The 23,321-nt window shown below is 42.0% G+C and overlaps 1 protein-coding gene across 4 annotated transcripts in view; it reads right to left on the bottom strand.

The window, feature by feature from the left end:
- cacna2d2a (calcium channel, voltage-dependent, alpha 2/delta subunit 2a) overlaps nt 1-22,915 on the bottom strand; it is a 138,103-nt gene extending 115,188 nt beyond the window's left edge. For all 4 annotated transcript variants that reach the window (XM_070959102.1, XM_070959103.1, XM_070959104.1 and 1 more), the window contains exons 1-2: nt 22,453-22,915; nt 18,012-18,093 (exon numbers count right to left, since the gene is read on the bottom strand). In XM_070959102.1, the coding sequence (XP_070815203.1) occupies nt 18,012-18,093; nt 22,453-22,568 (198 nt within the window). In that variant the 5' untranslated portion in view covers nt 22,569-22,915. The remainder of the gene's footprint in view (nt 1-18,011; nt 18,094-22,452) is intronic.
- Between the last annotated feature and the right edge of the window lie 406 nt (nt 22,916-23,321).

Genomic DNA, 23,321 nt, shown 5'->3' with positions numbered 1-23,321 from the left:
GGGAAAAAGTTGAATTGCACATTTCTGGACTGCATATGATGAGTCATGATTCATCTCATATATATATACATATATATATAAACAACCTAAAAAAAATACACCACATTTTTTTGATTTCCTTGCAGAATGTTGAAAACAGTGACAATTAATTGACCCAAATCAATGAGGCCCATTGAATGTCATGTAACAGTAAAAGTTTAAACTACAGGTTGAACGGGACCCAACAAATGCTGTTAATGTATAAATAAAATGCAGCTTTAATGCTCTTAGTTTTAACATCCTTGGCTTTATTTCTTGAAATATGCATGTTAACAGAGGGCCTTTGCCTCAAACTAGCAGAACCATGTCAACCAAAGCAATTATTCTTGCTCATTAAAGAGGGCAAAATGAGATAATGAGCTAAAGTTAATATACTGCAGCAGTCTTATTAACTTATATACAGCAGCTTTGAAGCCTAATAAAACTAAGCATAGAAAGGCTGATGCCACACAGCATCAATCACAACACAGATTGAGAAACTGACACCCTTCTACTGCTTAAGTATCTACAAGCTTGCACTTTTCTTTTCTTTTTTTTGCAATTTTTGGCATTTGGAAAAGCAGCCTATACGTGTATTACCACCACCTGCTGAGCTGCCGTCTGGAGCTGTTTCTTTTAAGAAGCTCATTTAATGACAGTATGTTTTAAATTATGCCTTTCCAAAGATACTTTCTACTTATATTTTGCTTCCCTCAGAGATAATACTAGTTTCCTCCACTTCTTTCCAATAAGACAGGTTTAAGTGATTGTAACTGATTACAGTGTGTGTGTATTCGTGTTGGGTGTCTACCTGTTTTATGAACTGTGTAATTGAGCTTTCTGTGCCCTAACATTAAATGGGTAATGATGATCTCCTCCTCCAGCCTCCATCCAACAGCCTTCCAGTAAAAACATGCTTTTGTGTTTTGTACATCTGTCTTCCTGTTTCACTGGCCTCCTAATACCAGTGCCACACTTTTGGCATACAAAACCAAACTTAAGCTTTACTTTGAGGACATTGTAAATTGGTTAGAATATATCCACATTTTCATTGCACTCCACACTCACATGCATAACAATACAGGTTTATGAAACTGAAGAATCAATGGAGGAAAAAAAAAATTACTAGAGGTTCTCTAACAATATTATAAAAAAAAAATTGTTTTGATTTCTTATAAAAATTGTGCACAAGTGGAAATTCAAGAGTTGACCAATCAGGGCTGAGCAGGACAAATATGGCATTTGAAGTCCTTCGTAGGAGAACAGATATGAGACGTAACATCTCAAGCTTTTAGTTGCCTTTGTTAGGCTGACAATACTGACACTACACCAAAAACCTCTCGTTTTATGAGCCAACATTGCTCGCCATATTCTTTTCAACAGATCCTCAGTTTTGATGAGAGACGGTTTACAACAACAAATTCACAGTGGCAGAGAGACGGCTTCAATCCCTCAAAGTTGTGTGGCATAAAGAAGACAACATTCAAGAAAGAGCTGTCAATCAGCATTTGTACAAAGTGTGCAACAATCAATGCCTTGAACATGCAGGCTGCTCTTTGAAAAGCTCTACAAACACACTATTAAAATAGAGATCAATGCTGGGCCTTGCTTACTATGTTATCATACAACATACATACATGCATGCCAAGTGCGAACAACTTCTTTCTACTTGTAAAAACCAGACAAAGACACATTTAACACAACCTCTCACAATCAAGGCGGTGAGTCTGAGTAATGAGCATGTGGTTCTATACAGTACCTACAATGTCACGCCTGGAGAGGCTTTTATTTCACAATATGAGTGCTGTAATGTTCAATTTATCAAACAATTTTTCACAAAACCCACAGTTAGATTTGGGGAGAATGAAAAGGTTCCCGAAAGTGTTCCAATGTCAAAATAATCCTCAGGTTGCCAAAGCTTCCCTTACTCCCTAGTGGAGGATAATCAAGGCAATTTAAATAAAACATCTGTGCAAGAGTACCTTACATAAACCTGCACTGCAGCCTGTAACATTTTGGTTTTGGATCATACAAAGCCACAAGATGTTTCAAATATGTGGGTCACCCAATAAAAACCCTTGTGACAGAACATTTATCAGAGTGTATATCATCAAGAAAATATCAACAAAAAAGATCAAGCATGAGGACAAGAATCAGACATTTTGATAGAAACTAACATTGCCCTTGGTTCTAGTTAATGTACAGTATATTGGAGAGTGGCAGAGAGGTACTGATGAAAGATGTCCCTGCCTCATCATTCATGTCTCAAACGTATGCTCGAGTGTTTGTGTGTGTCAGAAATATTTGAAGCAGAGGGACTGTGAACCAGCCTGACTGATGGCTGAAAAGAATGATCCTCTTTAGAGCCAGAAAGTTTACGCTTTGGTGCATAAATTTGTAAAGCTACAGTACAAAGGAAAATGTTTCATAAAATTCTCATTCTTCAAGCTGTAAGTTTCACTTTCCACTTTGGTGAGTCTGTCACTGTGGTCTCTTTATGTCTGCGAGGAAAAGAAAAAGGCAGACACAAAAGTCTGACCATGGCTTTTATACCCGAGTTGCATATTTTCTTCTCAAATATTAGATCATTTCTCGCAAACTGCAGGGATAATGGGAAGCAGAATGTGGCCATTTAAACACAACGAAGACTGAGGTAATATCAACCAGTTTCAATTGGTCTCCAGTTGCAGGCTAATGTGCACTTTTACAAGACTTCAGCTGCATCTCAGCTAGTGCATTCACACAATCAAGAGCAAATAACTGAGAAGTATCTACCTGTCCCTTAGACTGTATATTGCTTTTCAACTCTTTCATTGATATTGCAGGTACGTCCAAACATATATATTGATATCAACGCAAAAACAGCCGTCATAACAGATGAGTCGTCCTCTTGCACGCTCTGCCCAGGCGCCAAAACTCGCCTAAACCAAACAGAGTATTTCCAGTCACTGAGAATGAATGTGACATAAACAAACGTGCTACATGTGTGAAAGGGCAGCTCTGAACAATGTCCAGACCTGATTCTGCAGACATTGTCCAGAGTTCATTTGAGAAAACAGCTTTAATGTTCCTGTTTTATATTCGGGGCAGGCAGCGCAATATAGCAGTCCAGCTGCCTTGCAAGGTCACATGATTCGGGCAGCAGGCTTACTTGCCACGTGACATGAGAGCGACAGTTGGTGGCTATAATGCATTTCGATTGCATTTCTGTTGGACTCATTTGGACCTTAAAGCTTCCATTTTCCCAAAATAAGTTAGTTTAACTGCTCTGAGTGTTTTGGTTTTAAACACAAGTGGTGTCTCGTGCGAGGGAAGTTGCAAATAAAAGAAGAAAATAATCAAATAGGATGAAGTATATTATGGTGTGGTTATTTTAAACCATTTGTTAATTGAATCTACAGAACAAGAACTGCACTGTGATATATACTGTTATTATGATGTAAAATGATTTATATAATGATAGTGTCAGATTTATATAGTTGTTGTAATGATCATTTTGTGTGCAACTTGTCTATTAGTGTTGGTGCTTGTGGTTTGCCTGATCTACATCTGCAGCAGAAAGCCAATACAGAACTGAACTCTTTTTTTTTTTTCTTTTTTTTTATAAACTAAACCATGCTCATTCACTGTAACAGTGACCACACTCTCTTTATGAGTGCGTGGTACTTTCCCAGTCATGTGGAGGACAAGTGCTGGCATAGCTGCCAACTGTCCTGTTTTCCTGGATTCTTATCCAGGAAACTGGCCTATCAAAAGACGTACCAATGGACTTTTATATATGTAGGCTTCATATATAGCATCTATACTGTACATAATTTGCAGGTTTTAAAATTTCCCCATTTCCCAAGTGTATATTTTTCTGCACAATCCATACACTTCTTATTGTACAGCCTTCGGCCTGGCTGTTGCATTAGCCGTGCTTGGATTCAACTTGCAAGTGCAAAAGAACAGTGGTGACGTTATGACTGATATCCATGCAAGAAACTTAAGTACTTCAAATTGGATTTGAATTGGATTCCGAACGGGTCCCCACATTATTCCAAACAACAAGACAAAAAACAGTCCGCTGACAAACTAATGCATTCTTTTGGCATCTCTGCAGCGCGAGTTATATTAAAGCATGTCGTTATATACAGAGCGAGAAGTGCACAGTTGACCTCAGCCTTGGCTATCAACTCACACAGAGGCTGTTGAGTCACACAGAGAGCTGTGACTAAAAGCTGCTAATTTGAGTGCAGCAGTCCACTAGATACAGAGAGACTCTAACTGCGTTAGACACATGCCTTTTGAGACAATAGTCAACCGTATCTTAACGGCTTAAGAGCCATAGAAGAGCAAGTGACTAGCAGCCAGTTTGAAAATAGACGTGTAGACATAGTTATAAAAAGGTAATAAGGGCAGCAGAAGTAGAGTGAATCAACTCTGGAGTGAGTATGGCTCACAGAGTCACTGTGCCGTTTGTATGTCTGTGTGTCGTGAGCTAATGTCGGCCGGTCTTGTTGGTGGAGCCGAGGTGCTGAGAGGAGTCCCAGCAGAAGGCTTTACAACTCCACACATTTAACAGTGAATTTAACATTGCAGACCCTGGAGGCTATGCAGGGTTTAACATCATTGGTAGATGAGACTGTTCCCAACCCCCAATACATACAAACATATTCCTGAGCCACCTTCAGTGCCAAAATCTCTTCACAAATACGCCACACTGGCAAGCAAAAAAGGGATTTCGCTGCCACAATACATACTGTATGTCTCCTTCCTTGTGATACAACTGTAACTGAATCTTTTTCTCAAGCACACAAACATGCACCTAAGCTCCACACAGGCACACACACATACCCCTCGCTACACTGTTGTATCTTCGCGTCCGTATTACATTATGAAGCTCAATCAGTCCTGGATGGACTATTTATCCTCCTTATTTGACGCTAAATCCTATCCAACACAAACAGCTTTATCCCTTTTCCTGCTCTGCAGACCAGTAACGTCATCTTTATCTGGAACAGCAACAAACACACACGCGCACACAATGTACAAACGCACCTAGATCAGTTCAGCTGAGTGCAACTGAATAATTCATATGAGTAAAAATTTACAGCCAGCCTTCATTATGAGCTGAGACAAATGTGTGTTCAATAGGGTACGAGAACTGTGGCACGGGCCTTAACTAAAATGCCACCCTATAAGCAATGACTCATTACCATTTTATTGACATGCATAAATAAATTACACTAGAAATTACTCTGAAATTAACTCTGCAAGCCTATAATTGCTTTCTGCATGACTCTGAAAACAGCACAACACATGAGTTCCCTTAACTGATGGATGCCATTTGACATATACAGTAAAGGTCCTGACACAAGTGCCAAACTTTATAAACTGCCTCCGAGTGACGAGTCTCTATGCGGTAGGTCATGTCCTCCTTCAGATATCAGAATGATCTTTAAATCTTGAATGATGGTTGGTAATGGACCATTAGTGCCAAATCGTGGGTTAAGTTTAAATTTTATTTGCATAAAAGGACTCAACATGATTTGTACTCAGATGTTTCATTAGCTTAATCACTTGGGTGACTAAGTGCAAAGCTTGCGTATATCTATTGGTTACTGGCAGCCATTCTCTTTATCCAGTAGGAACAGATTATGTACTATTTTTAAATACTGTCTCCAATTGAGTGCAGTAGGTTTGCTGTGGGTAGGCGAAAATACAAATGAGCTTTTGGGAAACAACACCTGTGTTTAAAGATTCAAAATGGAAGTAGATCCATAGGCTATTAAGTGACGGTCTGATTTCAGATGTGTACAAACTTCAGAATACCTGTCCTTCAAATATCATTAATTCAGTTGTCAAAACAATCTCAAAGCCTATATCAGCTCAACTTCATTTTTCTCCTCACATGACAAATAGTCTTCATCAACAGATGTCAGTATGGGACACTGATTTTAAGACACATTGTAAGTCTTTTAAGGAGTGTCTCCGGGCCAAGCAAGTAAAAAAGTGGACCCTGAGTTGAGATTACTTTGTCAAACGTTGTTTCCAAGGTCAACAATGAACTGTCAACCACAAAGTCCCTCATTCAGTCTGCACTTCGGGGGCCAGTCAGGCCAGTTGTGTGATGCCATTTCATTAAATGGTTGTCTTCTGGCTTGAGAAGCACTGGTGAAACTGTGCATGGGTAAGTAAGTTAAAAGAAAACGCCCGAACACATTCCACTCATGACAAACACATTACATCGCTCCAGATGTTCAATGTGAAAAAGGCAGCTATCAAACATTATGGGAGATTTTGTTTGAAAAGTTTTTTCCCACTTGTTTTACATAGTTTCAGCTATTTGCTTGTGTTGGTGTGTCAGCGGCATTAACACCTCTGTGTCAGTGTGCTTACAGGTAACACTAAATTCAAGTGCAGGGGTGCATGCACACAGTATGTGGGTGTGTTTGTGTTAACAGCGGCCCTATGCACTGTTAAATTTAACCATCATAGACCCGGTAAGTGTATGCTAAATAACCATGACAAAAGACTTCCTCCTAGAGCACTTAGATCTGAGTGCGTATGCATGTGGGTGCAGGTAACACAGTAGGATGAGGTAAGGTCTCAGTGGATTACTGAACAACCTCTGGAGGAGACAATAAGAGGCCACCAGGGGGAGGAGAGGGCAGAGGCCAGAGTAATGAAATATGAATGTGTTTACTGAATAGCTGTCATGCATCCTACTGACGGCCGGGGGATATTAAAAACTACATAGTGGAGCTGATGGCTTCACCTATACAGCAGCGACCCCAGCCATCTTCAGACACTGCTCTAATCAGCATACAACTCATTGCAATCACAATCACCCACAGAAATTATCATCATCACACTCTTCATCACCATTTCCATCCCCGCCATCGTCACCTGTTCATCTACATTATCGCATTCATCGTGCAACAGAATCACCACGCCACTGCAGGAAATTGAAGTTGGCCAGATCAATAAATACAATATAAAATTAAATTAGCTGCCATGATGGGGTGAAAATGTGAAAATGAGTGTTTGGAGGCGAAGGGAGAGGTAACGCTATCCAGTCAAAACAATCAAAAACACAATTTGGACAGGCAAGCAAACAATATGGTGAGGCCACAGCTTCCTGTTTTGGATTTAAAAGCAAGTTAAAAGAGGTGAAGCACATATGCTTTGATGTGTGTACCTGTGTGTGTGCGTGCGCATGTGTGCGTGTGTGACCATGATATCATTTCTGCAGTGTCTAATCAAGGAGAAAGGGACCCAGCTTTTGCAAGAGGGCTGTAATGGAAACACAATTGACCTGCTTTAATAAGAAAAACAAGATACCTGCACTTTGCCCACACTTTCACAGAGACACAGAACACCTTCACTTCAGCGGCGACGACACACAGACGAACCACCTGCAAACAGATCCGAATGTATCTCTGTTCTTTTGAAGTTTTATCTTCTCTCAGTGAAGGATGGCGATTCGGTGCATGGCAAAACTCCATCTGTTCATTTCAATATGAATGGGCCATGTAAGTTTGGTGCTGCTGGAGCGGCAGAGATGTGAAATTGCGGATGGCATGCAGAGCGGCCCCGACACGCAGGGTTAATTCAAACCGCCTTTGATGTCTGTCTGTGTGTGAAATGAGCTGGTGGTCCAGAGTTCGCACAAACACGCGCCAGCACGCACATGTACACGGGCGTGCACGAATATACACGTGTTGTAATCATCACACAGAAAAAAACAACTCAAGAGACCACTCGTGTAGACACATGAATCCAAACACAAAGGAAATGCCTCAGCTCATATAACATACTGTACGGCACCAAAACACCAATGAAGGCTCAATTTTACGGTGTCAGGGAGTCTTTCTCCATTGCACTTTTCAGGATTTAACTCTTGAGCATCCCAAACATTCACTCACGTGCCATCCACATCCACATGACAATGGGAGCTAAGCTGCCTGTAGGCAAAAACAGACTACTGGCTTACACACACACAATGCTTATGTAAAACTGCAGCTACACAGCAATAATAGAATAAAATTTTAACTCTCATGTACAAAATATACCTTTTCATCAAATATTAGTTTTTTTCCTTCAAACGCTTGTATGATTGATTTCTGCTCTCCCCACAGATCTGCAGCCTTCAAAGTTAGACCTATAGAGCGTATAATTACACCTATACTGGAATTCAATTAGACCGACTGTGTCATTTACAAATATATGCTGAGAGATGGTAATCACAGCAGTGACGCCACTCTAAATGAAAATGCCATATTCAACAGTAACAATGGAATGACACATCTACACTGGCAAGAGAAAAGAATAAATAAAAAGTAAGTCTGAATGCCAGAATTACGAATAAACAAACTCTGAGCATGGGTTTCAGTTTACTGGACAAGCTGTTGGGTTATACAGCCAACTGCTGTGTCCATGCATCTAAACAATAAGCTTATGTAAGAATTAATAGCTGATTTGGTTTTGAGGTAGCACACTTTTGAACCCGTTTGAAAGTGCAGCTATTGCTAATATAACGCAAAACACAGCAGCATTAACAGCATGTTGTATTGGTACACATACAAGTAATAAACACCTTCAGTCTGGAAAAATAAAGGGTAATGTTGGTTGGTGGATTGGAAACGTTTTTCATTAGCTTTCAATTTTACTGTGAAATAACACATACAGGGAGGTAATGATGTTCTCTGTCTCTAATCAGTCTAATGTGTGATGGTGAGTTTCAGGCCTTTTACTACATCCTGCTCTGAGCTCCATCAATATTTTATACTTACGAGCATCAATGAGACTCTTTAAGGTCTGCTGGTTTTGATGGTCAAAAAAGAGCAACAGTGCACTACCATGTCCCTGTTTCAAGAAGCATAGCTGTGACTGTATTAGTAAAAGCAATATGGCGATATATGGGGCAAACTATTTGATGTACATTTATAGATTTAAGTGAAATCATACACAGCTGATTTGCTTTGCCAAATGTTTCAGGGAAATCTAGTTGCTGCCTGGTTTACTATAAGTTCACTGGCAATATAAAAGTAATGCATGGCTAAATGTTACCATGAAAACATTTATCATGCCTCAGCTGCTGCAATACATTTTACAGATAAGCTCAGTGTGAACATTTTGCAACAGGATACAGTAGATAGTTTAATTTCCTCATTATGTCGATAAAATCTTAATTCGGGTGGCAATAGGTTTTTCTCTAAATGTGCTTGCTGTTGAAAATTAGTGCCATGTAAATGTCATTTCCAGGAGACAGGGTTGGTCTACTGTACGAGTGAAATGTTTGTGTTTGCAAGTATATGTGCACATGCATGCACATGCCTGCGTATATGTGTAACGCAGCCATTGTAGTGGTGGAGCACAAATCCCATCAAACAACGGCGCCCTGGGAAAAGGGCCAGAGGCGGAGATGAGAGGGAGTCCAGTTCGAAGCCAAAGAAGGGGGCGGACGGATTGTGGAGGGAGGGGGGAGCTTCTCTTCCAGATTTTGCAGAGAAAGAGAGAGAGAGTGAGGCAGACGGCTCTACGATCTGCAGAATTAAAAAGATGTAGGTAGCACTTCTGAAGACCTCGCTCAGATGGCAGTAGAGAGTCCTTACTGCCTACATGATCAAAAATTAAAACGCTTTTCTGGGACTTCCACAGTAGTTCGGCGTTTGAGAACCACCCACTGCTGAGGCAAGCCAATTAAAGTTATTCAGAACTGTGACCAATCAATCACCGACCAGTGCAGGTGGAGGAGGAAGAGAAGAAGAGGAGGACAAAACCTCTGAGACTTCAGCGCACGCCCAGCCTCTCTCACATGCACACACAAACAGCCCTGAAGAAGAAAAAAAACAACAACACAAAAACAAAATACGTTTTGTTCACAATGGAAAATAAACGTCACACCAACCACTTCACACAGAGAAGCACTCCCTCTGCAGTGGAATGAATAAAGCACTTCACACCTGGAATTTTCTAGGGCATCACGCCACTCTACATTACCACTGCAACCCACTCAGGGAACTGTAACCAGTTTTTTTTCTCTCTGTCAAGCACAGATAGTACCAAAGACAGGTAATGCCCTCTCTGAAACATCAAACAGAAGACGGCTGAAAATTACACAAGCATGCGCACACACACTCTGCAAATAATAGTGTAGCTAGATGGAGACAAGGAGAAAAGATTTGCAGCATAGGCAAAATAAAGCATCTTCCTCTGACAGGGCTGGAGCTTTAGCAGACCTCTAATCCTATTTTGACACATAATGCCACATTGTCTTCATTTAAACAAGTGCAAGGCCTTCTTTTCTCCCCCAAAAGCCACTGGTAGCATGAATGCATCCACTTTTTGTTTTCCTTGAATTCATCCAGCAACAATTAGCTGCACAAATACAGTCCCCAAATGCACCACAGGGAACATCAGTGAGATTCAGACACCATTTCTGTGTCTTCTGTGGCGACACTTAAGGAGTTGTTTCCTCCCGGTGGACCTTTACAGCTCCAACCCAGTAATTCACTGCACTAGAATCAACAAGCACGTGCACAGTAACATACCGCACCATGGACGTGTTCGAAAATGTGTCCAGAAATGATGTAAAACCCTGCACAAGCAGCATGCACCATGTTGCACTGCGTCTTTAATAGCCTGCATTACTGATTTCATTCAGCTGGCTCTACTTTGATGCTGAGCAGTTAAAACCTGAAGAAGCTTATTAAAAAAATAAATACAAAAAACATAACACTTTGGTTTCAAGGCAGCGATATTTTGGAACTGACAAATCTGCTGGCATAATATACAGTATTACCTAATCATCACAATCCATTAATTTTAAATACATATCATTACAGGGTTCATTCTCAGTTTAAATGCAAGTTAAATATGTTACAATTCTGGAGGTTTTGCAGTAGTTCAGCACAAAAAGGAAAAACTTTATCTACATGTTGGGCAAAATATCAGCAGCATTCACGGTTACAAAATAACAAAATAAAAAAACAGATTATGAAACTGGAGACAGGGCACTGACACTGTATAATCTGGTTCGAGTTTTTCTAAACTGTCACATTTTTATTGCAAAGCCATTTCAAGTAATTCCTTCTAACACCAACCCGGGGATATCTGCATGCAGGGCTGCACTCTGCAGATATATGTATTTTCATTTATATAAACACCGGCAACCAGTGCCAGGCCATCAAGCCGGGGAGCTGAGGAATCCTTGTAACCTTCCCCAGTGTCAGAAAACCAATAAAAAGGCAGAAAAATGAATACATTGTGTTTGTGTGCCCTTCAGTTCTGCTGTCAGCCCAGGGGAGTCTAAGGCTGGGAGTAATGGTGCTGACCAGCTCACACACTGCTTACACATACTTGCCACTGGTTTTATGTGCCTCAAATGTCCACAGTTCTTTTGTTGTGTGTTTGATTTTGTTTTTGTTTGGGGTAAATTCATGGGAAATGCCAGCGTTAGCACACCACCACAGAAAGGCAGGTTACACAAGGGTTTCAAACTAAATAAAGAGTGGTCCACTAACAGACCATGCCTAAGCTCTCACAACCCTAATGCCCCCCCCCCCCCCCTCCCCCTCCTGGGAATGGCAACTGGGATGCCTGAATGGGAACACGGCCAGGTTTAATTATTGGACAGTAGATCCATGAGGACAAATGGATAGATAACAAAGGCTGTGTGTATCCTCAGGATTTGGTGATTGGAAATTTTAGGGAGCAATAAAACTCTTTATCATAATATTGAGTTCTCTCAGTGTTTTGGTCTCTAAGCTTACAAATACATTCATCTGTTGCTCAACTTTTTATTGTCTCAGCAATACCTGAAGCAACCCACCCCCACCAACGCAGCTCTCGCTGTGTTCTGACGCAGGGCTGCTTTCGGTCAGAACACCCACTTAGCACTGAGTATTGAAGACTGTCAAGTGCTGAAAGCTGGCATCAAATGTCTGGTGAGATCTCGTCTGCTCATTCATTGACAAGATAGCTCCAAATATAAATCTACATTTTGCCAGTTTAAGATGGTGCATTTTGACAGTTTTCATTTGAGCAAAGTTCTGTAGAAAAATGTTTTGCACTTCTCAAAGTTTGGAATCCAAAAAGTTTGTCAATGCCCAGCCTTTATCTGTTATACCTGAAGTGTGCTTTCAAGAGTGTATATCAAGTGCTTCCAGTGCATATGGTCAAGAACTGAGAAAAGGTGTTGACACCAGTGGGTCCTGATGGAAAAAGGAGACACATGCATATATTATTTTAAGAAACAAACAAAAAAAACTACAGCGATAAGTACAGTAGAGACAAGCAACTCAGCTTAGTGTTGGAGTTCAAAATGAATCAGATTATGAAAACGTTCCTCAAACGCATCATTGTCTGTTTTGGAGAAACTTTACCTCCAGCTGCCAAAACTGTCCAAGGTCTGCTGCTGCTGTAGATGTGCTAAAATAGCAGTCATTATTTGCTCATTAATTTTAAATTAAAGACCTCAGTAAGAGTAAACTGAGGTGTGTATTGATACGTGTTGCACAATGACTCAGGGATACTTAAGACAAGCCGGCAAGAGAGAAAACCGGAGCCAGGGAGTAAACTATCTATCCTGCAGAAATAGCCTGTGATGTTTCACACAGCCAGATAACAAGCTGCTGTTGTGTAAGGTCCAGGCCAGAAGATGGAGGGGAAGGGGAAGGGGAAGGGAAGGGGAGGAGAGGCAAGCTGAGAGAGGAGGCCTGAGCACTCTTTCTCTCTCTCTCTCTCCTTTAAAGGCAACTGCTCGCTCACGGTGGGAGGAGGGACCTTAAAGTCTTCCTGTAAACTGCCTACAGGCGTAAGGAGCTATTAAATCAAGAAACAAATGGCGCTGATCAGCCCTCACATCATCGTCCACTGATGGATCAGCATATTGAGGGGGGGGCGGGGGTTGGGAGGAGAGGTGAAGCTGACATCAGCTGTAGAAAGTGAGGAGTGGGGGTTGTGGAGTGAGAGCAGGGGTGATGTCTAGTATAGCGCTGGGCATTTGAGACAGATTATTGGAAATTTCTGTAGTCAGCGATAGTGAGTAAATCCACCAGTGCACTTTATAGAGATATCTGTTTGTTGGGGCCGGCTGTCTTGGCCTTGAGCAACCTTCTTTTTCGAGGAAGCAGGAGGGAGGTTTGGAAAAGTACGAGAGACATTTGGAATTGTGTTCAGCCTGCATACGACATCTCCCTCGAGTCATAAAAACATACCTGTGCACATCAAATTGAACCAGAGGCTTCAATGATGTTACCGACGGAGGAGAAGACTTTTTCCATACAGACACACAGAGTCATGCACACACACACTGGAAGCACTAGAGGCAAGAAGGTCTGTGTTGAACTGAGATAAACCTGCAGCCAGCATGTGGTCAGCGGGCCTTCTGATGTAGTGTTGACCACACAGCACACACAGAGACACACAGAGTGAAGAGCTAAAGTGAAGCAAAGAGAGCCAAAAACACACTTGGTCAGATATAAAATTTAAGATCATCTGAGATCTGGATGAATCCAACACACATTAAAAGTCTTTTTGCCTTGCTTCCACATGTCGGTGTATTGATCTGGACCTGCATTGTTCTCGGGTTTCCAGTAATCAAGAGCAGCACACAGCAAGAGGAGTGGGCGTGGAGCGGGCGGACGGATCCTCAGTGCACGGTTGTAAAGGCTAGGGCCAGGCTGAACCGAGGGGTTCGGGAGCAGTCATGTGAGCCGGGCTAAATTATTCATGCTGATTAGAGTCTTCTTATTGAAATGAATTGGAGAGAGTTCAACATATGTTGCACGGCATCGCCATGCAAGAGGCTAGCTGAGTTGAAGCGGTGGGAACTGCAGTTACTTTATGTGCATGTATGTGTCCAATAAAAGGCAGTGAAGGAAAATACATCAAGTCTTGCACTTGAGCAAAGTTGAGGTACTTGTACTTAGGGAAGGGAACTACTGCAATTTTTACTCCACTACATTTATTTAACAGCTAGTTACTGGTTACTTTACAATTCGAGATTTTACTTACAAATCATTTAATAAAGTTGTAAAATACAAAGTATCATTAAATATTAAACCAGTGGGTGCCAACCTCTTTGGCCTACGACTCCTTACCAAAAAAGCAGCAGTGAATTGGGGCTCCTTGTCACGTTTCAGATGTCTGAGTTTTCAGTAGTTCCACCGTAATGAGATTTCCCCTTTAAACGTCTCAGATGGTTTCATTCAAATTAACAGCTCAAGGCCCAAAGAGGTCAAATAGTTGACAAAAAAAACAAAGATTAGAGAAAAGACCAAAAAATGAATCCTAGCCTATTAATCTTGCCCTGACCCTTCAGATTCAGCCTGAGTTCTAGGCTGGGAACCATTGGACTAACTACTAAACTTTATATAGAAAAGTGGTGAAAACTAGCTCCACTTCCACCAGCTACAAACATAAAATGCTACTACTATCTAATAATGTCATATGTGATAGTACATCAGTCACTGGAGGTATTCTGCTGCAGAATGAGTACTTTTACTTACTTTTGACTGTGTAAAACATAGCCCATGTAGTAAAATCCTTCATACAGTCATGTGTTCACAAAGTGGTGAACCTCCCTTCTGAGGCTTTCCAGGACGCCCCTTTCATACCCAATCATCTCACCTGTAACCAGTGAGCCATTTTACTTGTGGAATGTTCCAAACAGGTGTTTTTGGAGTATTCCACATCTTTCCCAGTCTTTAGTTGCTCCTGTCTCACCTTGATTGAAATGTGTTGCTGCATCAAATTCAGAATAAAGATATATTTACGAAAATCAATGAAGGTCAAACATTAAATATATTGTCTTTGCACTTTTTTCAGTTGAGTATTTGTCAAAAACATAACAAATCATAACATCCCAAGTTTTTTGGAATCAGGGTTGTACATTTAGCTGATAGTACTTTTACTTAAGTAAGATCTGCTACTATTGCCTGAATACTTCTTCCATCACAGGTGTATGAGCAAATACAGCAAACGTGTGTCCACCTGATGTCCGAATATGTACATCACAAAAATAATAATAATAATAATAATGTCTGTGTGTGTGTCTGATAAACCATCAAATCACGGTAATGACATTACGTGGGTGACGGCGCACTGCTCATATGTGCCATATTAAAACCGTTCTGAATAAGCCTGAGGATATGGAAACAATGCCGGAGTCCACTGCCGCCTCTCATCACCACATACTGTAACACATCAAACACAGCAGCACGCAGGATAATGAGGAGGATAAGGACTATAAACAGCATCCGTCTGCTCACATTTAAATTTACCAATTCTCATCCTTCCCTTCTATCATTTCATCCATCTTAAGTAGTTTGACTATAAATATACACGCAAACCCGCCTGAACATCCATCTCAATTGTCAAGCCATTCTTCATCCTTTCTCTCTCCGACCCCCCCACCCCACCCCCCGCGCTCTAAAAGCCGCCCACTCTCCTTGTCTATCCGTGCTCCACACTCCTCCATTCCAAACTTCCAACTCCTCCGACACATCACTCACCCTCTATCTTCCTTCCACTCCCCCCCCCAGGGGAGAATAACATCTTGACCAAACCTGGGCAGAATATATTAGAATTTGATTTTAAACATGGAAATAACTTGAGTTTTACAAAACAGTGCATATCTCTGTGTTGTTTTGTAAGTCGAGCAATTCAGAACATATTCAGCTATTTCTCTGCTGCCCTGTCTTGGCCTCTCTCTCTCTCTCTCTCTCTCTCTCTCTCTCTCTCTCTCTTGCTTGTCAGAAAAAATAAAATCTCGACAGAGAGGAGCTGAAAAGACCACCTTATTATATTCAACTTACTTCCTTGTCTCTTTCGATGTAAGACAAACTCTAAAGTAATTTGCACACACTTAACATTTTTTATTTTTTTTTTTGTCTATGAGAATAAACTGCGCATGAAGAGGAAGGGGCGCAGAGGGAGGCAATCTTGTTACCAGCCAGCATAGCCCTGGGAAGATTTCTATCAGACACACGTATAGAGAGAGGCATCCATTTAGAAAATGGCTTTTCTAGGCATGCTGGGCCATTTAGCACACCCTGTGACGACTCCTGTTTGGGGCCGTGATAAATGTTCTTTCACACCCGCTCTGCGCACACTGTCAGGCCAGCACACACATGCACACAGCCATGTGGACACCCTACACGAGACATAACAGGGATGGATGGAATATTTTTTTTTTGAGAGAGAGAGACCGGCTTTGCTGAGTTTGGCCCACAGAGGAAACTTCAGCAACGTGTAAATTAGTTTAAACCCACATAACTTAAAGCCCACTGAGCACTTAACGTCATGTCAACGTCACATCTCAGCTTGAGGTCTCATTAAGCTCAAGATTATTCAGCTGTGCACACACAAGTTTTATAACAAGCAGTCAAGAGACACCATAAAATATTTAAAACATGTCTCTATTATGTATCCCTCTAAAAACCATAGCGCTGAAACAATTATTCATTTAATCGATTAGGCGACTGGCAGGAATTAAATTAATTATCAACTTTTCTCCAATTCCAGCTTCACCTTTGTGAGGATTTGCTAATTTTCTTCAACTTATGTGATGGTTAAATCAGTCAAATCAATTTATTTAAGAAAAATAATCAGCAGATGAATGAAAAGGGGGAAAATAAACATCAGTTGCAGCACTTAAATATATAGATATAGATAATATTAAAGATAATCATTACCGAAGGCTGCACATGCAATGGGTTGTATCATATATCCGGTGGAAAGTTAAAAAGTGGTTGAAAAAGTAGACGTGAACAGGAGACATATTGGGACTTTCTGTTGGAAACAATGTGTCTTTGAGTGCAGTGATTTTATTGAAGTTTCAGAGAAGTTGAAGGATGAAAATTCTCTTTCCTCTTTGGCTCTTAAACCCCTTTCAGAAATTCTTTGGGTTACCTCAAAAACTCACTGCCACCAACTTAAAGCAAGCAAGTTTTTCACAGTTTGTGAAATAACGACATTTTGGGGATACAGATTTGTTTCTCAGACAGCAACAACATGCTTTCACCTTTAAACCGTACGTAACATAATTTTAGAAGTCGACTGCTGTTTGGAAATCTCAGCGCTCAATGCTCAGTGGGAATACTGAAAAAAAATACTTGCACAAACTGCAAAAGGCAGATATTTGGATGGATGAACAGTCTCAGTTTAGGTTTGTTTACACTGGATGTGCTTAAAATCAACCCATCTCTATCACGCAGTCTGAGCGTCTGCCTGATATTCACTAATGGTCATTAACCTTTAAACCAGCACGATTCCCGTCAACTCACTTCCTCCTCTCTGGGATCCATCAATGTCGCCACCATACCAACAGCCATCACACTAACCACTGTTCCTGCTAGCATTAAAGCTGCCACAGGCAGCGTACCGGCTGGATGAATCACACTCACCCATACAGCAATGATGAAGCATTTATCTCAGGGTGCATTACAAACCCTGGAAGCACGGTGAACATGCGCACATGGCAGAAATACAATGAAACGGTGTCAATCACACTCTGCTCAACCATCTGTTCTACCACAAGACAGACACGTGTTACCCACGGCCTCATACAAGGATGCAGACACAAGCAGCCTACGCTATATTCTGCCAAATGTGTTCGTCTCAACACGTCATTTGGTGTTATGACTTTAAAATCTTATACTCCTTAAAACAATGTTACATTGCTTAGGGCCTTTCACTTTTTTTCCAGGGTATCTTCACTTTAAAACACAGATTTCACAAAGTTCAGAAGTATCAGGAGTGAGATTTCACTCAAGGAAATAATATTTATTTATTTTTTTCAAACTTGATTTCCACTGGAAGACTGTGCATTTAAAAATCCATTAATTAATGACAACTAAAATATCAACACTTCTGCAGTGCTCATACACACACACACACACAAGCGTGACAGCTTACATTGCCCAACCTCGCCCAGTGAAATTGTACTGATTAAAAATGCAGGAAAATGTGGCGCGTCACGTTTGAGCGTGACGTCGACTTACCGATCTCATCTGCTGAGTTCCGGTGACGTGCTGCAGGACCTTTTCCAGCTCCTTCTCAATGCGTCCAGCCCAGTGAATCATTCTGGAAAGTAAAATCAGACATCTTCAGTCTGCATCACTTGATAATATCACCTGAGTATATCATCACACGAGCGTTTGTTTCTCTGCCGCTGCATGTGAGTGTGTTTCTGTTTGTTGCTGTTGTCAACCTGCCAACTGTCCCCCTATCCAGATCCATGTCTGGAAGTATCTCTGTCTTCCCTCTCCTAATGTTAGTCTGGGTTAGGCATCAGCACCTTCTCCCCCCTGATCACATCTTTGCAAATATCTGGTCGGCCCTGGCAAGACTGGCGGTGAACGTGCCCGTCTTGGCTCGGCTGGGATCAGCGGCTCTGCAATAAAACTGCTCAGGTCTGACAGAAATGCACCCTAAGCAGGAGCTGATCTCCGGTTAGACGGAGCCAAGTTTGGAATTAAGAGATCAAACGGCTCGAGCTCATCACTGTATATCTCCCAGCAAGCAACAAATGACTTAATGGATCAAGATTTTCACTAGATCATTTTAAAGCAGCAGCAGGGGCTAACCTGCCAACCTGGATACACACTGAACAATCCACACGCATGGCCAACAAGAAATCCTCACTAAAGAACTCTTTCAGCAATCAGATGAATAAATTCTGTCATGTGGTTTTGGAGGCCAACCTTTTCCTTTCAGCAGCCTGCAGATAGCTAATCACTAGCATCAACAGCACAACACAACAGAGTCGTTTGTCTTTTAATATGATGACAGAAACAAATGTCATCTTTAAATGTCAGATTTGCTCAGGAGACAAGAGGGAAGACAGATTTATTAAACTGCACAAAATCTGCCAGGCAGCGCCGACGTTCGCCATAATCGCCGAGAGTGGGCCTCTTCGGGAGAGCAACAGCGGAGCCAAGGCGAGCGTGCGCACTGCGTTCGCAGGGACAAGATTAAGAGGAAGCAAGAGGGCCTCCAAAAGGACTGTGCAGAGCGGGACCGCTGGGGAGAGGCCGCTGACTATGAAAAGGTCACCTCGATATGAAATGAAAACAAGCTTACAGTGAGAGCAGAGCCGAGCAGGATGCAGTGATACTAACAGTGAGGGACAATACCTCTGCCCCAAGCCAGGCAGACTTCTTACGCAACTTCATTAGTCTACATTGTACACACACACATACACACAGCGTTGACAGAATGACATGCACTGAGAGGGTCCTACGTTATGTCTTACTATATATATATATAAGACACACACACCATAAAGCTGGGCGGTCTTAGTGAGGTCAAGCATCACAATGTTGATCCAATCAACATCCAATCAAGATTTGATACAGATTATGATAATTTTGGCATTTCTCTTGGTAATTTCATGCAATATTTCATCTAAACTAGGGATGAATGATTTTGTCTATCACATGGTTCACTCGGATGGATAATATGGCAATAGTTCAATGGCATAATAGTGACACAATCCTCATATGGAGATATGTTTTTTCACAGAGTTCACAAAAACTGCTACAGCACGATTTCTTAAATACCATCAAGAAGCTCTACAGATGCACCTGTGCACATTAGCCTCGTCTCTCCTCCCTTCTGGCACTTTCAGTTTCTAAATCTATTTCATTACATTGGACACGTCAAGTATTAATCAATGACACACTGAAATGTGCAGACTGACATCCATGATGCAGTGACGGGCAGCAAAAGTCAACCATGGAGCTTTAACACGAGTGACCTGCCTCAGGCAAGATCACATGAAGCTGACCTGACGTCATCTAAAGGCACGATGCACTTCGATGAAATGCTACACGATGGCTCCAGATTCATGTTGGACTAATAGTAGATCAAAGGAGAAATATTTTACAGTCCCAAATATGCACAGCTCTCCATTCAGTAACAACAAAGAGATATCAGACGATGCATGTTGGGTAAATTATATGTACTACTGAGGCGCAGTGTTCAGTCCTTCTGTGTTGAGAAAGCTGTGATCTCTCATAAAAACACAGAAGTTGTCATTGTGGACCACAAAGCTGTCTGATGCTCTTTGTAGTCTTGTGTAGTATTAAAACTTGCTATTTGGCACCTGCGTTGTTGATGGCTTTTCCCCCATGTATTATGATTTATGTTAGGTTGTGGAAAAGCAGAAAATGTGATGAAATGAGTTTGGATGGACGACCTGCGTGTCAGCCACACACCGTCACCGCGTTCATTCTGCTGCAATGGATCTCGTCCCTCCAAGTGCGACGCTGAAATATCTTTGAGGGCAAAAGGTGGGCTATTTTCGTACGTGTGGAAACAACAAAATTTGAGGGAGATTGCTCTGAGTTTCATTCCGGCCGAGGTAAGTGACGATATTTTACATTCCTAGAGGAGATTGTGCATCTGTCCATTCAGAGAGCGTTTGTCGAAATAGGTTTCCTCCACATAATTTAGAAATGTGGAAATAATTTCACCTTCTTCCTCTACCTGCACACACACATGCACACACAGAGTACAATACGCACAAACAACACTGAAATACAGCAACCACATAGAAATTAGACCAGCCTTCTAAGTGTCAAGCTGTAGAAAAATGACTTTTCCCTGTCAAATATTGCTGTAAACAAGAGGACATTATGCCCTTTCTTACGGACACATCTCTTCAGCTAGACCTCCAACACACACAAGCTCCACCCGGTGTATGTGTGTGTGCATGTGTGTGTGTCAGGCCTATACACCTGATAAACAGCCACAGCGTCTCCCCAATTAGGTATCTGTCAAATTCTGCCAAATAGCACAGTGATGAGGGTGACACAAAACCCAGTTTTTAAAACCCAAGAGATGTCTGAATATAGACTACATTGCCAGACTATTAATCTTATTTTTATCTGCTTAAATAAGGAGCTGGCGCACTTTAACAATAAGAAGTAATGAGATTAACACTGCCTAAAAATAGTAACTGTAATCCAGCATAATTAACGAAATAATCAGAGTACTTTTGAAACAACATGAGGTGTATTCGGAGGGAAAAGTGGAGGAGATGATGCTGCAAGTTTATAACAATATCTACAGGAGAAATTCAAATGCAGTAAAAAATTTAACGTCCACATGAAGCAACATTTTCCACATGGCTTTTCTTCATGGTGCTCTAAAGCCATCAAATCAACGACGCAGCTAATTGTAGTTTTGCGTCAATCAGTAATACGAGTGATTTTCCTTTCAAAGTCACCTTGGCCACCGGGAACAACAAAGCCCTCCAGATTTCAAAGCGATCATCGGATGGATGCATCAGGGAGCTTTTAGATTCTCGTCATTTTAATCATCACTACAGGCTACACATCAGCGCGTCATCACGCACTCAGGAGCGGGTAACTGTTGCACAGTGTGGAAATGTCGAGCGGAGGAACGATCACTTTCCAGCAAAAAAAAAAAAAAAAAAAAAGTATTTCTCACTAATTATTGTCAGTCTCGTTTTGAATAGCGTCTGCATGCGGACACGTGTTTCAGTCTGCCTCCGCGTGTCATTCAAGGTGAAACTGCTGCAGTGCTCGCATCTTAGAAGAAACTGATTTCAAATGTTGCTGCAAATCAATTTCCCAACAGGTGTACGCTGAAAAAGTCCAGACATAGTTTCCACACAGCTGCATGCTCGCTTACTTTCTCCACCTGCGGTCACTTAGATAAAGCAACCCTGATACTGGCCGTAGGCGAGTCTTAAATTCTACTATAAATATCTCTGATGACTGCAAAAATGATCAGATATGAATCTGAAGGCCACTGGGCTGTTCCTCCCCGAACAGAGTCTAAAGCAAATAGTTTTGGAGTTGAGGTGAGAGATGCGGGGACTTCACCTGAAGCTTTGAAAACGTGTCTCTGAGATATGATCTAATTGGTTTTGTCTCTGAATCAAAACCATCCAGTTACAACCGTCAGTGTGCCCCGCAGCGGGATGAGATGATGATTTTCACGGTGCGTGTTGAGTATCCAGTGGAGGACTTTAAAGACTGGCCTCGCTGTGGTTCAGCGTATCCATCATGCGTAAATGGGATATTCTTCCCCCCATGCAGTGACAGCAAAACAACACATCGACTACTATCATTTTATTTTCATCTCTGTGGATGTTCTAATACATTTCTGCTTGGCTCGCCACTGGCACCTGTGCACGCTCCCCGTAGCCTCTTTGCATGTTGACTATGACAAATTGAATAAGGCTTTGGGTATTAAATGCCACTGCCCCCAACACCGAAAACAACAATACAGGCTTTTGCGAGCGAAGCTCATAACGCAGCATCAGAGACGGAAACTGCGTCTGTGTGTGAACATCAGGGACAGCAGCGCACCAAGGTAAACGGCGCAGCATGTGCGGGCTTGTCGGGGCCACCTGTCCTAGTTCCGCGCTCCGCACCCCGGTTTAGCCCCCAAACGGTGCAGGGTACTTACGTGTAGTGCTGGGGGAAGAGGTGGGTCCCGTCTGTCGGCGTGGAGACGCATATGATAAGTACAGTTTGGATTGTGAGGAGGCAGAAAACACCGTACGACTGCGCGCAGATCGCCATTTTCCATTAAATATTCAAGAAACTGGGATAAATAAGAGAAGGACCGGAAGGACAGTCTCTCGCAGCTGAGCTAAGAATAACCGAGCTCCAGAGAAAGTGTGTTGTGGGAGGTGATGGTTGGCGGAGGCTTCTGGACACTTCAGCCGGCAGTGAAATCTCAATCAGAGACGCACAGAGGATTGGCAGCTGAAGACACGGGAGATCAGGATCAGGAAGATGCTCTGCCGCTGCTGCTGATGTGCCTGGCTGCCTATTTGCGCACTCGCTGTCCCCCCTCCCTGTCCGCCGCCGCGCACATTTGCTCCTTTTCTCTCCCACTCTCTCCAATGTAACGACCATACAGAGTCAAGCTAGCCACGACAACAAGGTGGTATTCCCACCCCGGCTTTCAAAATAAAACAATTTCTGTTTTTTTTAGGCCAATACGACATTATCATGGCAGAAGAGTGCAGCGACACATTTGCCCGATATCAGATTTAACTGTTGCATTTCCAGTTTAAAAGCCTTAATAGGAACGCAGTGCTTGCTCATGGTAGTAGCCTAGGGTGATCACAGGTAGTGCTCTTATTTTCAGAGAATATAAATGCAAGGCGATTTGGAAAGTGGCTGCTGTTGTAAAATACCTTCATTTGAGCGCACGGGCTCGGCACAACATTGGAGTATTCGTTAGAGGGCTTTCATTGCGTGAATAATTTTTATTTTGAAGGTCCAATCGCCCGACTTCCTGCATTTATTCAGTCTATCTGTGGCACT

This window comes from Chaetodon trifascialis, chromosome 3 (assembly GCF_039877785.1).
Source record: "Chaetodon trifascialis isolate fChaTrf1 chromosome 3, fChaTrf1.hap1, whole genome shotgun sequence".
NCBI lineage: Eukaryota > Metazoa > Chordata > Actinopteri > Chaetodontiformes > Chaetodontidae > Chaetodon > Chaetodon trifascialis.
Note: the sequence above shows the minus strand (reverse complement) of the source record. Positions and strands in the feature narration are given on the sequence as shown.